Source organism: Suillus plorans (assembly GCF_016647745.1).
Source record: "Suillus plorans strain S12 chromosome Unknown HD556scaffold_103, whole genome shotgun sequence".
Taxonomy (NCBI): Eukaryota; Fungi; Basidiomycota; class Agaricomycetes; order Boletales; family Suillaceae; genus Suillus; species Suillus plorans.
The window spans coordinates 91,144-108,599 of NW_024537487.1; the positions used below are offsets into that span (position 1 = coordinate 91,144).

General features: G+C 47.5%; 4 protein-coding genes across 4 annotated transcripts; 3 read left to right on the top strand and 1 right to left on the bottom strand.

Annotated features, from left to right (window-relative positions):
• Positions 1 to 5,347: 5,347 nt before the first annotated feature.
• Positions 5,348 to 6,336, bottom strand: HD556DRAFT_1450355 (uncharacterized protein; the record flags this gene model as incomplete). Its single annotated transcript, XM_041307748.1, has 3 exons — positions 5,348 to 5,737; positions 5,792 to 6,102; positions 6,156 to 6,336. 3 exons carry the CDS (start codon positions 6,334 to 6,336, stop codon positions 5,348 to 5,350), a joined length of 882 nt encoding a protein of 293 aa, XP_041153285.1.
• Positions 6,337 to 6,766: 430 nt separating this feature from the next.
• On the top strand, positions 6,767 to 7,414 carry HD556DRAFT_1313976 (uncharacterized protein; the record flags this gene model as incomplete). Its single annotated transcript, XM_041300868.1, has 3 exons — positions 6,767 to 6,991; positions 7,048 to 7,125; positions 7,172 to 7,414. 3 exons carry the CDS (start codon positions 6,767 to 6,769, stop codon positions 7,412 to 7,414), a joined length of 546 nt encoding a protein of 181 aa, XP_041153286.1.
• A 2,552-nt stretch (positions 7,415 to 9,966) lies between these two features.
• HD556DRAFT_1450357 (uncharacterized protein) lies at positions 9,967 to 11,160 on the top strand (the record flags this gene model as incomplete). The annotated part of the gene is made up of 3 exons (XM_041307749.1): positions 9,967 to 10,629; positions 10,848 to 10,896; positions 10,943 to 11,160. The coding sequence occupies 3 exons, from the start codon at positions 9,967 to 9,969 to the stop codon at positions 11,158 to 11,160; spliced, it is 930 nt and encodes a 309-aa protein (XP_041153287.1).
• A 1,557-nt stretch (positions 11,161 to 12,717) lies between these two features.
• HD556DRAFT_1456356 (uncharacterized protein) lies at positions 12,718 to 14,571 on the top strand (the record flags this gene model as incomplete). The annotated part of the gene is made up of 7 exons (XM_041308139.1): positions 12,718 to 12,731; positions 12,753 to 12,873; positions 12,926 to 13,530; positions 13,585 to 13,816; positions 14,064 to 14,081; positions 14,140 to 14,337; positions 14,389 to 14,571. 7 exons carry the CDS (start codon positions 12,718 to 12,720, stop codon positions 14,569 to 14,571), a joined length of 1,371 nt encoding a protein of 456 aa, XP_041153288.1.
• Positions 14,572 to 17,456: the final 2,885 nt, after the last annotated feature.

Consider the following 17,456-nt stretch of genomic DNA (forward strand, 5'->3'; position numbering starts at 1 on the left):
AGAAAGAGACATCATCATAATCGAACTCATCATCCCCATCATCCCCATCATCATCATCGCTAAATGCCCCTTCACATTCTTCGTCGTCGTCATCATTGTCCTCCTCATCCTCCTCGTCATATTCGTGACCTTCGCCATCACCAACCGCGTTGTCGTCCTCATAACCTTCAGCTTCATTGTCCATAGATTCAGCCAGTGCTACAGAGCCCAAGCAATCCTTTATGATCTTCCACAGCATCGGGGAATGTCCGACACCAAAGTGATTATATTGCATGAACATATCGCGATCGACAAATCTGGCTTAAAATGTGAGTGTTAATATGTCGCGGGAAGATCTGTACTTACATCCCAACATAATACTCCTCCCAGTCATCCAGCTGCCCTCCAGGGCGCACCAGTGACTTTCCATAGCGCAGTGAGCTCACACTGCGTCCTGCAGCAAATGCAGGGATCAGATGTGCCCCCCGGATTACCTGTCCAGGGTCGAGGAAGCCAAAAGCATCCCGGTCGAACTCCTCTACAAACCCAATCTTTGGAAGATGAGCATGTTTGGCACCAGACGTATAGCCCTGTATGGCTGCCAGCCATCTCACCCAAAGTACCTCGAGATGCTGCTTCACTGGTCGAGCTCCAGTGCTGAGCCATACCTCCATATGATAGATGCCCAATACCTGGGCATACCAGTAGGGGTCGCTAGGATTCGTCTCGCCAGAAAGCACCATAACATTCCCATGTGTTCTCGGGTTGACTGTGTCATACTCGCACCTCAAATCGTAGGTCGTAAAGTGCACCTGCATAGTCTGGACAGAGTAGATTGTGTTATTGGAGATAATGACATTGTTTCGTTCCTCATCCGTAAACGAATGGTCGCAACAGCTGACATCTAGCCCCTGCAACCTGTATATGATGTGGTCCCTTAATTTAGGTACAAAATTCTAAGTGTCGCCATGAATAAATTGTACCATGCCGCAGAACAAGATGTTACTTCTACCTTAAGGGCGGGATCAGCGTCATTCTCTCTGAGAAATCGGAAAATATCGATTGGGTTGTTCCGAGTAGGTGCGATACGGTGATGATTCTCGTAGGATGTCGATGGGGGGGCATCAGCTGGCGGTTGGTCGCTAGATGGCTGTCCCCCAACTTCTGCCACCCGTCGTAGCATGCGGCGCCTACGCTTGTGTTTAGCTAACTGTGCCAGGATATCCAACTTGCTGGTCAGCGGATAGAAGGCCTTCAGTGCTCGGTGAGCAAGTTCTCCCTGACGCGACTTAACTTTAGGTGCATAGCATGAATATAGATAGTACTTACAATTTGAGTAGTGTAGGAGTCCGTCGTCCCAAACCACTGGATGGTTCTCACATAATCCCCCATGGTGTGATACTTGTACGTGGCCAGGTTGAACCTCTTCGTCCTCGGCCCACTGGACTCCGGGATGGTACCATTCATTTCACAGTGTTCAGTAGCCCTTCGCTGATGAGCTGATCTTTCTTTGGGCAACTCCAAAGTATTGAAAGCCGCACAAGTATTGTCTCGAAATTCCCGCAACGTCCGAGACAATTTCTTGAAAGATTCCTTGAGATAAGTAACCGTAGAGTTCGAGTGCATCCTAAGTTTGGCCAGTGCATGCCACTCTGCGAATCGATAGAGTAGAGATTGTACAAGCGCACCATGTTCAGCGGGGAATAGCCCATCAAAGACAGGAATGGCACACTGACAATGAATATCTATCAGCGGGTAAAATATAGACAACTAAGGAGGAAAAACCTGTAAGATGTCTTCAAAATCACGCGCGGCCAATCTTTTCATCTCGGATGTGTTGTTTGAAAACTTGCGAATAGCACCATTGCCGAAGGTCGGGATCTGTCGAAACCTACAGGAAGGTTAGTGTCTGCTAGCGAGTAACAGCGTTCCTTATGAGATACCCGTGCCTGCTGTCGAGGGTCGCGACAAGCTCACTACCATGAGGAAGGGCGTGGAGGAGCCTAAGGAGGTGCGTGAACAGCGATTTCCAAGTGCCTAGCTTGCACTCATGCATGAAGTCGACGATGAGCATGCGGAATGAGTCGAAGCCGAGCGGTCCAAGCTTCTGGGCAAATTGATTCTGCAAGCAGCGTGTGTGAGTTGATAGTAAAGAAGAAAAGTAGTTAGTCCGAGTCTCACTTACCAGAGTAGGTACCCAAGAGCCCTCACCAAGGGTATTATCTACCTTGGAACTGTCTACTGTATTTCCGTTCTTGTAGATAAAATCACGAGCCTTCACCACCCTCGTCGTCACATACTCACGAAGGTTGGCGACACGACTTTTCATGTCACTCGGAAGCCCAAGGAAATTGAACAGGCTTTTCATTGTCAAACAGCGAGGGCATGGACACAAGCCTATGTCTTTAATAGTTGTGATTAGCACCCTGTAAAATTATAAGCTATTTGATCTTTTTGAAAAAGTGAATGGAGCAACTCACTTTTCAGGATAATCCACGGAATATGTGAAAATACGGGGAAAGACCCTCCGCACCACTCCGTCGGCACATTTCAAAATGATGCCGTGGCGGTATGCAGACAGAAAGTCTTCATCTAACAAAATGTCCCAGCAGGAATGAAATAACTCCCTGCGACAGTGGGTTTGAAGGGACACTATGCCCGTTTTCGAAACACGAGATAGGCTACTCAAGATATCTTTAACACTATCAGGAAGCTGATATTGTCAATGCTAGGAGTAGACAAGCATAGGGCATTAAGGAGAACTTACCAAAGGTAAAAACCCCACCAGGTGACATGCTCCTGACTTGGGAGACGACCGTGCGTATTTTGTCAAATTTCCAAAATACATATACAGCGGCCAGGCTTTGGCAGTCCCAAAGTTTGCTAGGTGAGTGGCGTCAGAAAAGAACATCAGACCAGCAATGACACGTTCTGTTACAATAACATGTAACCGAGAACCCCTCCTATGGAGGTCATCATGACCTTAGCCCCTATCCCGCCTATACACCGTCATTGGAAGACTTACCGACTCAACGGAGACTCGTAGAGACGCCTAGAACGGCCTGGATGCCGTTAGATGACCTAGACCAGCCTAGGCAACATCTGGACGGACCTAGATGGTCCTCGACCCGGATCATGAGGAAGCTCTGCCTCATGGTCAGAAGAGAAGCCGCATGCCGCAGCATGCGCAGTTAGACTCAAAGGCATGCTATGCCTTGAGGACAGATAGAAGAGGCATGGTAAGCCTCATGGATAGATAATCGACCGCATGGCATCAGATAAGATGCCCGTGTATAGACACACTCATACTTACCTACCGAACGTAGTATTGGTCTGTGCACACGGACGACAGTATATAGAGCAGACAGAATCATGTATATTCCCTACTTGATTCTACTAGGTTTTATCCAGAACTTCCTCTGAAAGACAGTCCCAGTCCTTCAGTCTAAGCCGCACCTTAAGGAAAGCCGACGCTACCTTAAGTGGAACCCCCGAACCTCTCATTCGAGAGAAGATCCCCGTCTCTCCAATAGCGAGCCCGCTATCAGATTAGGCAATCCGCCTAGGGAGAGCTCGAACTATCCTAGTCCGTAACACGTTCCAGCGAACATCCAGGTTCCTTAGGCAACCTCTGAATGTCGTCCTGAGCGTCTAGCCAGGCATCCGAGGTGTAGAGCTCGTTGTAAATCTGCTCTTAATGGCCGTCTAGAGGGTCTTTCCACAACCGCTTAAAAGACAAAAGATGATATGCCCCAGCTTGCACATCTGCAAATGCTGCGCATATGACTTCAATGAGAGGCCGATAATGGAATCCATGGATAGTATAAGGCTGGGGGCCGTCCTCCCTTCCCTTAGTAGGAATATTGATGGTGACGTCAGTTTCAACTCAGTCATCTGGGAACGTAATTCTTTTGCCGCTCTCATCCATATCCAGTTCTCGCAAATTCCGCCTCACTGAGAAATTTTCAAGGTCCTTGCGGTCGAAGTCATCCGCCAGAATGACATCTTTAACCAGGTGCGAGACTTTAGTTTCCGATAACAGATTGCCACCAGAATGCATCCAAGACATAAGCCGATAGATAGACATGTTCGGAAAAGGATACGGGGGCGCATAGACCTTTGGCGGAGAATCAGTCGCTTGGGCATTGTTGCTAGTAGCTATCGGGGATGTTCTTGCAAGTAGCGATGATTAGATCAACTGATCCGGTTTGAAGGAAGGACGGCGTGGATAGAGCTGACAGAGGCCAAACGAGTTGAAGGTGGTCTTGAGGGAGTCTCTTAGGGTTAGAAGAATACGTCTGATTCTGGATTGGGCAGGTACTAGTGAGGCCGTTGGTAATGATGGGATGCCTGCAGCACAATCGGAATGATTGAGGTCATCCGGTGAAGGCTCAATATTATTGAGAGTCCTCGGAATTCGTCCCATAGGGAGTGCGCAGCGCTCCTCTGAATTGTTAAGAATAATTAGTGGATTAAAACATCCCAGAGTGACCGCCCAATGTGACACAAACCTGAGTCGTGGTTGGTTACAGAACTGCCCCCCATCTCAACATCAACTTGGTCATTTTGTGGCATTTCTGAGCCTGAGCCTAGTATGTTGTGCTGCGAGTCTACACTGAGACTAGACGCATTGCCTAAACCGCGAGCCATAGAATTTGACCCAAGGAGTCCGAGTCTGCAAGGGGCAATCGGTCTCAGATTTAGATGCTAAAGTTGAGAACTTGAGTACTAGACTCGGAGGTTTAGCAAGGAGCGACTCACCGTGGTGACTGACTGGGACCGGGTGTTTGCTTTGGAAGATTTAATAATCGCCTGCTTTGCTCGATCTTGTCGCTTCTGACTCACCAGGCTGCTGGCTCTCTTGAAAAAACAACAGGATGCACGATGCCTACTAAGTCCCCGACTGTCCATGGTTTTCTCCCAGGAGCAGCCAGGAGCATTGCAAGACACCATCAGAATTTGAAGAAAGACGAATACACTGATCCAAAGCGTCTGGGGAAAGTGCATGGTACTTTGAAGCTGACTAGCACTTGCAAGGAATCCTTTCAACTTGCAGCTAGTGGCATGGATGTACTTTGAGAAAAACAGCAAGCAGTGCCAAGCACCCCCATCACTGACGTTTATGGTAGTTTACACATGACTTGAGAAGAATAGAGTCAAAGGTGTAGGAGTGCCGCAGTGACAGACAGGTCATTATTTCAAAATCAGGTGTCCAGTGTTACATGATTGAGTGATACTACTGGTCTTGCGAGGGCAATCTCGAAATTGTAACAGTACAACAGGCAGTATATGAAAAACAATCTAAGTATTCTTCATACATGGTCATCTGGGGAAGCTCTGGAAGAATGTAAGTGAACATAAATAATACCTAAAGTAGCACATACCAGCTATCCCCAGAACGCAGCTCTTTGGCACCATTTACGATGCTGAGTACGGCGTCAGTCCGACGGACAGAAGCTCTGCTTATTTCAGAGGCTTCGACAGAACAGCTCGCGACAGGATGATGGGATAGTGCTAGGCGTTGACTGAAGATTTCCAGCAGAAGCCGGACTTCTTGCTCCGCTGTCACGAAGTTATGTTTCAAAGTTTCACACATGGAGCGAGCGAGAGCTTCCCGTCTTGCGTGTTCAGAAACTTCCCAACATGCGGCGTGATAGAGCATGCGGTGGCGTTCGTGAACGGCTTCCAGGTATTGAATAGCGCATTGGAAAGTGGTTACGTTAAGGTCTTGCAAAATTCTCATGTATGACTTCTTAGCCTAAATGTGACGCATATGATTAGAACAAAGAGATATGTTTGAAATAATTCATACCCTCTCGCTGAGAGCTTCTGATGTATCCTTTGGATCGACATATCTGCCCGACAATCGATCAAAAAGACTTTGGTCCTCAAAAACCGTGGGCCTGTGATTAGGAAGACTGTTGTGTTCACTCTCAGGAGGACAACTTTGAGTCTGCGGTCCAGCTCCGCTGGATGAACTGCCATAAAAAAAAATGTGGTGTGTGCTCTTAGGAGAATATTCTAGTTTGTGCAGCCAAGCTCCGTTGTGAGCGATGCGAAATGAACTCTTGGAGTCAGGCGTTAAAGGTAATACGTCATCATCTGCATCTGATGCATTGGCTGCTGTTGTTTTCGTATTTGAGTCTCTATGTCAATGACAAATGAATCATTCATACCTGACCCTGTTGTAGAAACTAATGATGGAGAGCGTGGAGGAGAATCTGAATGGTGGCTAGGTGTACTGGGAGTCCCAGCATTGGAGAGATAATAAGGGCGTTGAAGAGGTGTGGAGGGGTATGCACATGGTCCTTCATCTTGAAGGTCATTGCTGAAGAATGGAGCCAAGTTGAAGTTCATAATTTTTCAGCTCGTGGGGTCTCAGGTTGGAGGTGGTACTAGCACAATTTGTGTGCGTAAGGGTTTGGTAAATAGGCCCATCGGAGTTTAAACGTCCAGAGCTCTATAAGGTATTATTAGTATTAACTCTTATCGATTTGACAGCACAAACCAGAAATGGGAACAGAAGACGTATTCAATATGGGGATTAGTTTAGCACATACCAAGGTGGGGAACTGCATTTGAACCTTAATTCAGGCCTGTCAGGTCCAGGAATAGGGTAGCCAGAATCATTGCCACAATGCACTCAGCCGCCGATCTCTTGACTATGCATACTTGAGTATGTGTGTACAGCGTCGGAGTCTCTGCCCTACCGTGATATGTCACCACTCACATAAGTAATATAAAAAGCTCACCTTGAGGTCTGAATATCAACTCCCCAAGTGACGCTATGCTTGACCATGCCCATGCTGATGATGCACGAGACAGTGGTAAACCCTCCATACTCAGAGTACTTGATCCTGTGACTAGTAAGGGGTTGGGAGATCTGATTAAATCCAAGTCACCATATCCATCAACCGCTGTCAGTCACGGTGTTCCAACCAACAAGGAGAAGACTCCGAGTCAGGCTCGCACCCAGAACGAAGATCAGGCTGCGCTTCTGAAGTATCAAAAAGTACGAAGTGCTCATTCGAATGCATTGAAACATGCTCACGAGTGTCTTGGTTGCAGAAGGTTGGCACACGCTTGGACAATTTGAAAATGTCTGAATCAAAAAGCCAGGGAGCCGCAGCCGCAATGGGGATAGCAGTAGGTGTCTGCAGCCGTGCATTTTCATTGTACTGATGAAAACCAGAAAGCTGAGACTGGTCCCAACTTTCATTTGGGAGTCATACTAGATCAAGAAGACTCTTGTATAGCTGGCAGTAATACTACTTTTCAGACTCGCAAGAGGAAGGTTGGAAGTATCGACAACGTCAACAAGGAAAACATACTATTTCCGAACAGCGCCCCAGCTATTAAGTGTATTTGCAGGGAGAAAACTGGCACCGACTGGCAGACAGTCCTTGATGTGAATGCTTACAATGAAGAACAATGACAGAGGCGGGATCAAGACATGGCAATTAGTACTGTGGAGGAAAAGTAATGGGGAGAAATTTTTTACTATGTATGCTCTCGCGCTGCCTTGGTCCCAAGTCCGAGCGAGCACAATATCATTTGCATTGCTCAGATGTCCAAAAAGACCCGTCCCACCTGGGGCAGGTAGAAGCTGCCAACAGATGTACAAGCAGACACGTTCGTTTTGAGGACATTGGATAAAATCTTGATATTATCAAGATCGCTTAGGACATCCATATTTGCGTCGCTTGAGCCATAAGTGAATCCCACTCGATGGAATTATGAGCAAGGGACTTCTCTCGCTGATAGAAAGGTACACACACAGGCACTGGCAGCGTTGTTCGGTAGTTACATCAGCTTAGCAATGAGCTTCTCCTGCTGAGGTTTGTTGGGCTGCGTGGAAAACGGTAACCGACGGCCTCGTAGAAGGTATTTACCTGTTGGAAGAACTTGAAATAAGAACTGTGTCACGTACATTTCGTCTACGAATGGCTCCTGTTCTCCTGATTGTTGCATATTGAAGTTGAAATTCATTGAATGCGGAGGCCAGGCGGTACAATTGGCTGGCTCATCATCGTGGTATGTTGATTGCTCCCTCCACTGCATCATTCAGATACTGTCAGAGATACATCAACAGATCTGACTCCCTGACTCGGACAGCGCGAAACTCCAACACACAACCTAGGCATTGTGGCGCAATTTCTTCCAACAAAGTGTTGATTTAAAGTAGAGATTGTAAGCCTCGAAAAGGTTTGTCTCTGGACAATCAGGATGATTCGACATTGAATGCAAAATGGCAACTTCGGATAGGAGACTCGAGGCGATCGCCAGTGGAGGAGAAATTTTGATGACGGATACAACAGCGATCAAACCTCCGTTGAACGTCCTCCCCTGGCGTCGCTCAGGCCTCAGACATTTATCATGTCAAGATCTATTCATTTCTACCCCGTTCTGATTCAAAGGTATGTCATCTTCCTATTGTTACAAGCCACACTCAATCAGTGCGCAGGTTCATATCTTGTCCCAAATACTCTTTCTGCGAACTCATCATGATGTTGTTTCCCTTATACCCGGGCACACTTTTGCTATAACAGGAGCCTGTAACAATTCAAATTGTCCAAACATCCGTGTTGTTCCGCTGCCTTTGACTCAGACATCTGAGTCACTACCAGTTTCAAGTTTGGAGGAATCGCTGTGTGATATGGATGATTGGTCGACGTATGTATCTTGATGTTACATGTCAAAATGCACACTTAATCTTCATGCAGCTGCCGCGCATGTTTTTATTCAATGGTTCGCTTACGCTTGATCCTCACTTGAGGCCTTCTTAAAATGCACACTCAGTTTTGACGCAGCTGCTGCGCACATTTTTTTAATGGTTCACCGATGCTTTTATCTCACTTGAGGCCCGGGAGCATGTCGAAACGTGCTCACTGGCAACTTGGCAAGCAGTTGCCTGTTGACCGACTCGGAGGGTCTTACCGTCAACTTGTTTGCCGATTATGGGACCCTCGAGTACTTTCTTTCCGCTCCTTTGACACCACACGATTTCAAGTTAGTGTGCCCAGCCTCATGCACGTATATTTTGATGGAGGTGATCGATATCGTGGTCGTCTCGCTCAAAGCTTTCCAGAAGTTTGTACCCTGCGTTCTGTCATGTTGCTTCCTTACTTTAACCGTGACTTTTTGCAGCGAATTCGAATCAACTTGAAGTTAGTCCAAGCCAGGCCAGGCCAGTTCGTCTCTCACCATGATGATTCTGTGTGGTTGAATGGACTCGGAGACTCGGATTCAAACCTTAACTTCAAGTTGCGTTTGGGTTCCAACTTGCAAGTTGTGCATACCAGGGCTGGCGGGTGAGATCATCAGCCTGACTGGGGTACTATTCCGCTTGAATTTGTCACGGTAATATCATAGATCAGAGCCTCGAGGCCTCATGCCTTCACCAGGTGTTTCAAATCTTTGACGCCCGCTGAAGATCAGTATTCTACTTTAGTTTTGCGTCCGGCATATATATTCAATCGATGCACAGCAGACCCTCACCGGATCCTTCCACACGCTTTCGAAGCTACCCTTGAGCATAATATCATATTCGATGAACCCGCAAGGGTTTTCCTGATCGTTATTCGGTCCGATATTCGCTATGGAACTTGTTGGTGGCCTTATTACATCCCCTTGGCGCTGAGATATGTGAACATCACCCCAATATTCCAGAGCTTCTGCCTCGATCTGGTACGCGGTAACCCTATGCCCTACAGTAATTTGAAAGCCTCGCCTGAACTTTCCAGGCCTAGCCTGCATTGCAAGGTGAATTGTACACACGATTTAATTTTGCCGATGTTGAAAGCCTAATTAGGCATATCTAACTTAGCGCCCAAGCCTCATTGCTTGGCTGTGCAGTGCTAATTAGTTAAAGCATGCGTCAAAATTGTCGCTTGCTAGACCACTCGTAATCCTGACCGTTTTGGGTGGCCTCAATAAAACTATAGGACGGTGTCACTGCCCTTGGTACTCTATCATTACACAGTTCCAATGTATTCATATGGCAGACAACCCGCTGACTCGGATGCCCCAGACGACAATGCCTTTCAATATGCACCTTTTTTATCCTCAGATTTCCCTGCCCAGTCTGCGGCAGACTCCCGCTTCCTCTATTTTCTTCAAAATCGCTATGATCCCACCATGATGCCTGGCCCGGGCGCTGACGGAGATTCATCAATGTCGTTCTTCAACGACATTTTTCAGTCCAATGGGTATCACCCGATATATAATCTGTCTGCTCACCAGGATTCGGGGCCACCATACCCACTCCCTCAGTACTTCCCTGTATTCCCTCTGCCAATCATGTCTATTGACGGCACAACCACTTTGGCGCCAGGTTCAGAGGATCTCCGGCCTCTTGGAGAGCTGCCATGTTTCAACGAGCCATTGCCTCTCGGAGATTCATTCCACGTCAGAGAGCCTCCGCCTCCGCCACCTCCTCTCCCTCCTCAGGCTGGTCCTTCTGGATCAGAGCCATTGCCTCTCGGAGATCCATTCCACATCAGAGAGCCTCCGCCACCTCCTCTCCCTCCTCAAGCTGGTCCTTCTGGATCACGCACTCGCCAGCCCCCAGAAAAGGAAAAGGCATATGAGTTCAAGGTTTGGCCGTACCCTCGTGCGCGACCTAAGCTGAGGGGTATCACCAGCGCTCAGGTGGATATTCGTTATAATTGTTTCTAAATCGCACTCCTAATGTTTCTTAGGCTGCTTCGGATGCTGCTCCAACAGCACCCTTGCGACCATCTCATATAGCGCCCTTAAGATATGACGATAAAATCAGAATCCATTGAGAAATCTTCGAAGATGCACATGTGATACTGATTACATCCGCGGTCAATAACTGTCCGTTCTTGACTGAACATGAAAGGAAGACAGCAGCTCATGAAGCACTGCTTTCGTCAGCGAATGCAAAGGATGAAGGTACGCCGGAGTACTTGATCTTGAAAGTATCTGAAACTTCCACAAGAGTACGGCAGTCAATGGAGCGCAGAAAATCTTACTGCCTTCTATAAATCGTTCACAGTGCCGCCATCTGCCGTCATCATGTCCACTACCAAGAAACATGCCCGTAACGTCGTTCCATTTGGATACAGTCTTCAGCCCTCAATCTGGTTGGAGGATTACGCACCAGAATACCAGATTGAAACAGTAAAAGACCTTATTGGCAACCCTTCATTCTGTTAAGAACGTGCTCAAGGGTCGGATCCGAAGGGCTTGGCTTCAGCTCGTGCGCTGCACCCCTTACCCGAGTACGTGCCCCTAACTTCCGAAGGCTGTCGAACAATGTCTGAAGGTTACCGGACAATGTCCGGAGGGCATCGGGCAATGTCCGGAGTCCGATGTCCGATGCGCGGGAATTCCGGCGGACGTTCGGGAACAAGAGATAAGACTAATCCGGACGAAGTCCAAACTAGAAAGAAAACAGCGGAGGACTACCAGAGGTAGAGGCGGAGGTGACAAGTCTATAGGAATCGATCCTAAGACGAGCGGAGGTCGACGAGAGAGAAACTCAAGTCGGACGGAGGAGAGAATGAGCAGAGTCTAAGATGATATTCAAACTAAGGATGTACATAGATTCTACAGGGTTTATATACTACTGAGGACTTATCGGAGAACAGAGATGCGCAGTCCGAAGCTATACAAAGCTGTGGACGGAGCGTATAGAAAAGTCAAACGCTAGTCTATCGGAAAATAGTAAATGAACCCGGAGATTAGAACAGATGAAAAATAAAGGCGGAAATGAAATGAGGTACGGAAAATGATATAGTCTAACTGGAGTAGGAACGTACAAAGGGATAAGGCACGGAAGTTAGACACGGGTCGGATCCGGACATAGATAGACATCGGCCGGATCCGGACTTCCGGAAATGATGTGTGTGATAGGTCCGGGTCCGGAATGCGGGATATGACACATTCCCTTTCAAATTCCTATTCGGGAATGACTCGAATCACCAAACTCACAAGTTATACCCATTTGAACATCGCGTCATATTGATCGTTGTTCTAAACACCATGTTGACGCTCGGCTTTGTACCTTACATCTCAGACCTCGATGTTTTGTTTTGTACAGCTGCAGCGGCCGTAGAGTGTGCTCTACAGGAGCTAGCAAGCGCGCAGTTAGAATTTTTCATCGACTTTGGAGTATCTAATTCCAAACCCCGGTACACCTTGTTCATGGAATACATTCGAGACCACATCGAAACTGACCCAGAATTATCGACACGGTGGAAGGAGTACAAGGACCAGGTCCATGCCAGATTGGTAGAAATATCTAAGTACCGTGTTTGATTTTCCTATGTTCAATTTAGCATCAGTACACAATTTGACCCGCAGCTTTCCATTGTACCATATATCATGTAACCCCTCAGTGAATTGCAATCTCTTACATAATCATAGACGTTGTTTGGCAAGACCTTTAGAAGCAAACAAATGAGTCAGTAGCTCACTGATTTTCTCTGCGGCATTCCGCACATCAGACAGGTTACAAAATCAAGGACTCATGCTTTCTCTGATGTTGTTGAACCAGGTACGTATCCAAAGGTTGGCGATTTAATTGTATAACAACTAACTTGTGTATTTGGCGACAGCCGCATCATGATTGTGCTGACTTCCCACGATTTCCTGAATTTGAACATCATGATGCCACGGCGGCGGCCTCGCTCAATGGCGTCGCATTTGTTCTACAGGCATGAACAGATAAGAGAGAGTAGTTGAAACTTTATGACAAGGAGTTTAGCCTGCATGGCTGATGCAAGGTGAGTTTCTGCTTATTCAAGTTTTGTCTTTGGCTCTGACTCGGAGAAACAGAAGGGTGGAAACCTGAGATCGATTATCATACTTGGTGGAAAATATCCAAACATCGTGCCATCAAAGATTCGCGGTCTCTTACTGCTCGAAGTTAGTGTAACGATTTTTCTCGAAATTCTGTGTGAATGATTTGATCTCGCAGTTTGGAGCCATGTCCGCCCAATTCTCAGGAAACATATGTTGGAAATGCGAAACATCCGCATGGAAGAAACACTTTATAATTCTCGACGGGGGATTCTCCTCCAGGCATGGATCCAAACCATTCGACGACATCATCAAATCACCTGCCCGTGTCATAGTAGAGCATGATACCTTTTTACCGGCTATTGTTGCTCTTCCTAATCTGGTGAGGAACTGGCGGAGACAGGTTTATCAACAATTTGCTGCAATCATCACGAATGGGTATCCAAAGGAATTTGTACCAGCTGGAGACATCCGCCAACTTGCAACCGGTGTCTTTGTCTGCAATGCATGCGAACAGCTCTTCTTCTGGACCGATGCTGTTGTGCACAAGTGCAGCCTTGACTTTCCAAGGGGTCCAAGCAAAGAAAAGAATGATTCTTTTAAGGAACAGGTGACCCGCATCGAGTATTTTTCGCTCGGTTCTTCTCCATGGTCTCCGAAGTTCAGGTCCTCTACAGCACTAGCCATTCATGTCATCCATAGTTGCTGTCAGGATCCTCGGACCGCTACACTTGCACACATGGACGATTTCCGTCATGCAATCTCTCTTGACGAACATCGTGTGTATGTGTCTCAGATTCCTTTTCAATAACTCATCATCTGATGTGCAATTCTCAGGCGCTTCAAGCCTGGTCTTTGGACACGCCCGACTGAGGCTCACAAGAATTGTGGTGTTAAATCCCATCACATGCCTCGCAGCATCGGGGGGCATCTCCCGAGCCAGCCGAAACTTGAAATTTTAGGCAGCCCAGACAGTGACGCAACCAAGACGTCCCGTCACCATCACAAGATGGGACGAGAGCTCTCAACCACCGACTCGGAGCCCATCGTTGAAATGAACGTCGAAGAAGTTTAGTTTGCTGGCTGTCATCGCGGTAAGAACCTCAAGTTTGGCAGAGTGCAATTCTGATCCCAAAGCAGACCTCGGCGGTTAGGTTCGGTCAAAAACAGTACCCGCAATAGTCTTGCCCACATACCGCTTCGGTGGATGACACGAGCACCACGTTTTACTGCTTTGCATGTCATTCTGATGGCAAGACTGTCATGCATTGGAGCCTGCAATCAGCACTCAGTCTCATCGCTTTTCCAGATTGTAGATATCGGGTGTAGGGAGGGTCAGCTCCTCTCCCGACCCTAGCATATCACCATCTCCCATTGATACAACTTCAACAGCACTTCGACCTCCACCCAACCCACATCATAGGCCTCGACATCTCACCCCACGCACTCACATCCGCAATCAAAGACACCTCCCCCGCCACCACAAACACCTCATACACCCGCTGGGAACATTTCAAAGTGGACATCTGGCACGGAGGACTCGAGATCTACAACTCAGCTTTCGTCAATGCAGAATGTAGCAACAGAGGTGTACGTCTATTCCTTACTCATAACCCTTCTTTGCTGATACGTTCATCTCAGCATCGCACACCTCCCAGAAGCCATTCTGGCCGATTTCGTGCCCATGGTGATGGGCGCATACCACCCCCTTTTGCTCCTAGTAACAACCCCCTCATATGGCTTCAACACGTGCTTCAGCCCCCCAGGGTTAACAAACACCACCACCGGCTTCCCTCTACGCAACAATCGAGATCAAGCTTCTGAAGGTAGCAAGTCACGACTGCAATCACAGCTCCTATCTGGGAGATACCGATGCCTCCTTTGTCGACGAAGTGTAGGATGTTGAAAGCCTAATTAATCATATTTAACCTAGCGCCCAAGCGTCATTGCTTGGCTGTGCAGTGCTAGTCAAAGCATGCATTAAAATCGTCGCTTGCTAGACCACTTACAATCGGCCTCAATAAAACTTATAGGATGCAGGAGGTGAGCATCAAGTGCATTTTCTGATGTTCCATTCTTTACCCGTTTCAAGGTGCTGTCTGACCATCAATACTCCGAGTCTGCCCAAGTTGTCCTCCATGCGAACATCTGGCAGTCTCGTCTTTGCTACTCGTCCAACGCTGGGAGCCAGTTCTTCTGATAACATAGAAAATTGTGTTCTGTCACTGTTGCTAGCATCCACCACCATCAATATTTGCATCTGGTTGGTCTCCAGGTAGTACTGGACGGCTGCGCAGCCGTAGGTCCTGATCAACTTGGCCAATGTTCCCAATTCGATAATTATGTCTGCCCTCCAACCCAACAGCTGTCCTCCTCCACCCGGTGATGGTTTGCACAGTGCGGACAACCTTTATATGCATGGTATATGGTAAAAGTACATCAAATATATCCAGTCTTGGTTCGGTCCCGTTCGTTCTCCCCACCCGTTCGTTCTCAACATATTCGTAAGTTTCGAATTTTTGTGATATATATGTGGCTTACCTCAATGCTAACACGCACCTCTTAGTCCCAGCAAATACTCCAACTCCCTCATCTCCATCTCGAACACCCTGCGCTCCCTTGCTATCCATAAGACCATCATCGCGCGCACCTCATCTGGCCAGGCCGGAGGCAGGGGATAGGGTGGAATTGGTAAGGCAGGCTCATAGAGCTCTTGACGCACGCGCATTCGCGTGGTGGCCCATCTGACATATAGCATTTCCTTCGACAAGATCAACGCCGTAACTCGCGCGGTCGACTCACTCACCAGTTGCCCCACAGTCAGCGTGAACACCACCTCTCACGGCCTTGGAGTGTGTTGGAGTAGGTGCTGAGGAATCTGCAGATGAGTCTGTGAGCAGTCCAAATGTTAGAAAATAGTTAGCGCACTTGGTTATTTTGATTTCCTCCTGCATCTCGGTTGTCGCCTCCTCCGTTCGCATTTATGTAGTTATTCATAGCGTTAGAATCGCACAAATGAAAACAAATACAGAGTGAATCGATAGTACTCACAAGTTCGTCCTTGATTATCGGTGTAGAAACAACAATACAGAGAGGAACAAACAAAGCTCCTGACTGTATCTGTAAATGTTGTAAGGTCGCGCGTTGCCTAGTCTGCTATACTTGAGACGACAAGTGCGTTCGACCCTAAAGGGGAAGCGAGTGCAGCAAGGATCTAGTAGTGCACGCCGAAGGCGCTACTGGTCGGCTGATGCGAAGCGTGAGAAAGCGCGCAGGTGCGCGCGAGGCGCGGGAAAGCGAAGGTACGCGCGAGGCGCGGGAAAGCGAAGGTGCGCGCGTGAGCGGTAATGAGTGAGAGTAAGAGTGAGTTTGCTTAAGTGGTGATTAGATACTAGACAAGAGATATGAGCGCGAGGTGTCAAAGAATAGATTTCTACTATGTTCTCCTAGGTAGTATGTGGGTGGTAAGTGGGAGGTAGAGTGCAAAGTTCGAAAGTTTTTAATAGTATGTAATGCTGGCGCTTATATACGGCGCCTAAGCGCTGTCACGCGGAGCTGAAGCGCTACCGAGTAAGGTATGTAAAGCTATATGTAAGTAAGGGTCCAAAATAAAGGTGGAACGATACACAGATAAGAGAAATGGAAACATACCCACTAGAGAACTTGGTGGACAGTGGATGGATGCTTCCGGATGGCTGGCACTATAGGGCGCTCAAGCGCGGGAAAGCGCGCGCGTATATACATCGTAAAGCGCGGGAAGTCGTGCGCGCTTGCTGCGCCTTGCGCGGGAAAGCTGCGCCTCATAAGGGAATAGCTGTGGATAGCACACAGAGTGATGCTACAAGTTCGTGCTATGTACTCCCTAGTGAATACTGCCATATCATGCAATGAGAGGCATGAGTCTCTACATCGGGTATGAGAGAAATGTCCTGATTTGGACAAGGTATGCATTCCCGGCATTTTCCAGGGCGCGCCACATCTGAGTCAGTGCATGTATCCGAGTCGTATGTACTAGCTAGTAACCTAGTAAGCTTTAGAATATATTTCTTTGATATTTCTGTCGTGGTTTTCGTTGATTTTAAATGTATATTATTTAAATTTATCGAAAGTAAGTGTTAGTATATACGCCGACGGTTGTTTGTTCATGTTGAATCCTAAAGCTTCGGCTAGTACCGTGACGCACGATCATCTCCTGATATCATGTGTTCTTTATTCCTCCTGCCCTCACTTGAGAGGAGACAAGGCGCATTCGAGATGCTCATGCATTCTATTTAAAAAAAAATCATCAATACTATCATATTTTACACCTGAAGAATGATGCATGAGAACACTCAGCAAGGGGGACCGCTTTACCCTATTACATTATGATTTAGGCTGCCATGTTGCAATGCTGCAATATTGTCATGAACCCCCATGATCAACGAGATTAGATGAGCAATACTAATGTCGCTTTCCACAAGAAAGCCTTGCATAGCCGTGTGATGCCCAAAAAATTAGAGAACACTTAGCAAGGGGGACACGCTTTTCCCTATGTAGGCTACAACATGATTTAGGCTGCCATGGTGCAATGCTGCAATATTGTCACAGGCTTCGATGACCATTGAGATTAGATGATCAATACTAACGTCCCTTTCCTTGAGAAAGCCTTGCATAGCCGTGTGATGCCAAAAAAAATAGAGAACACTTAGCAAGGGGGACACGCTTTTCCC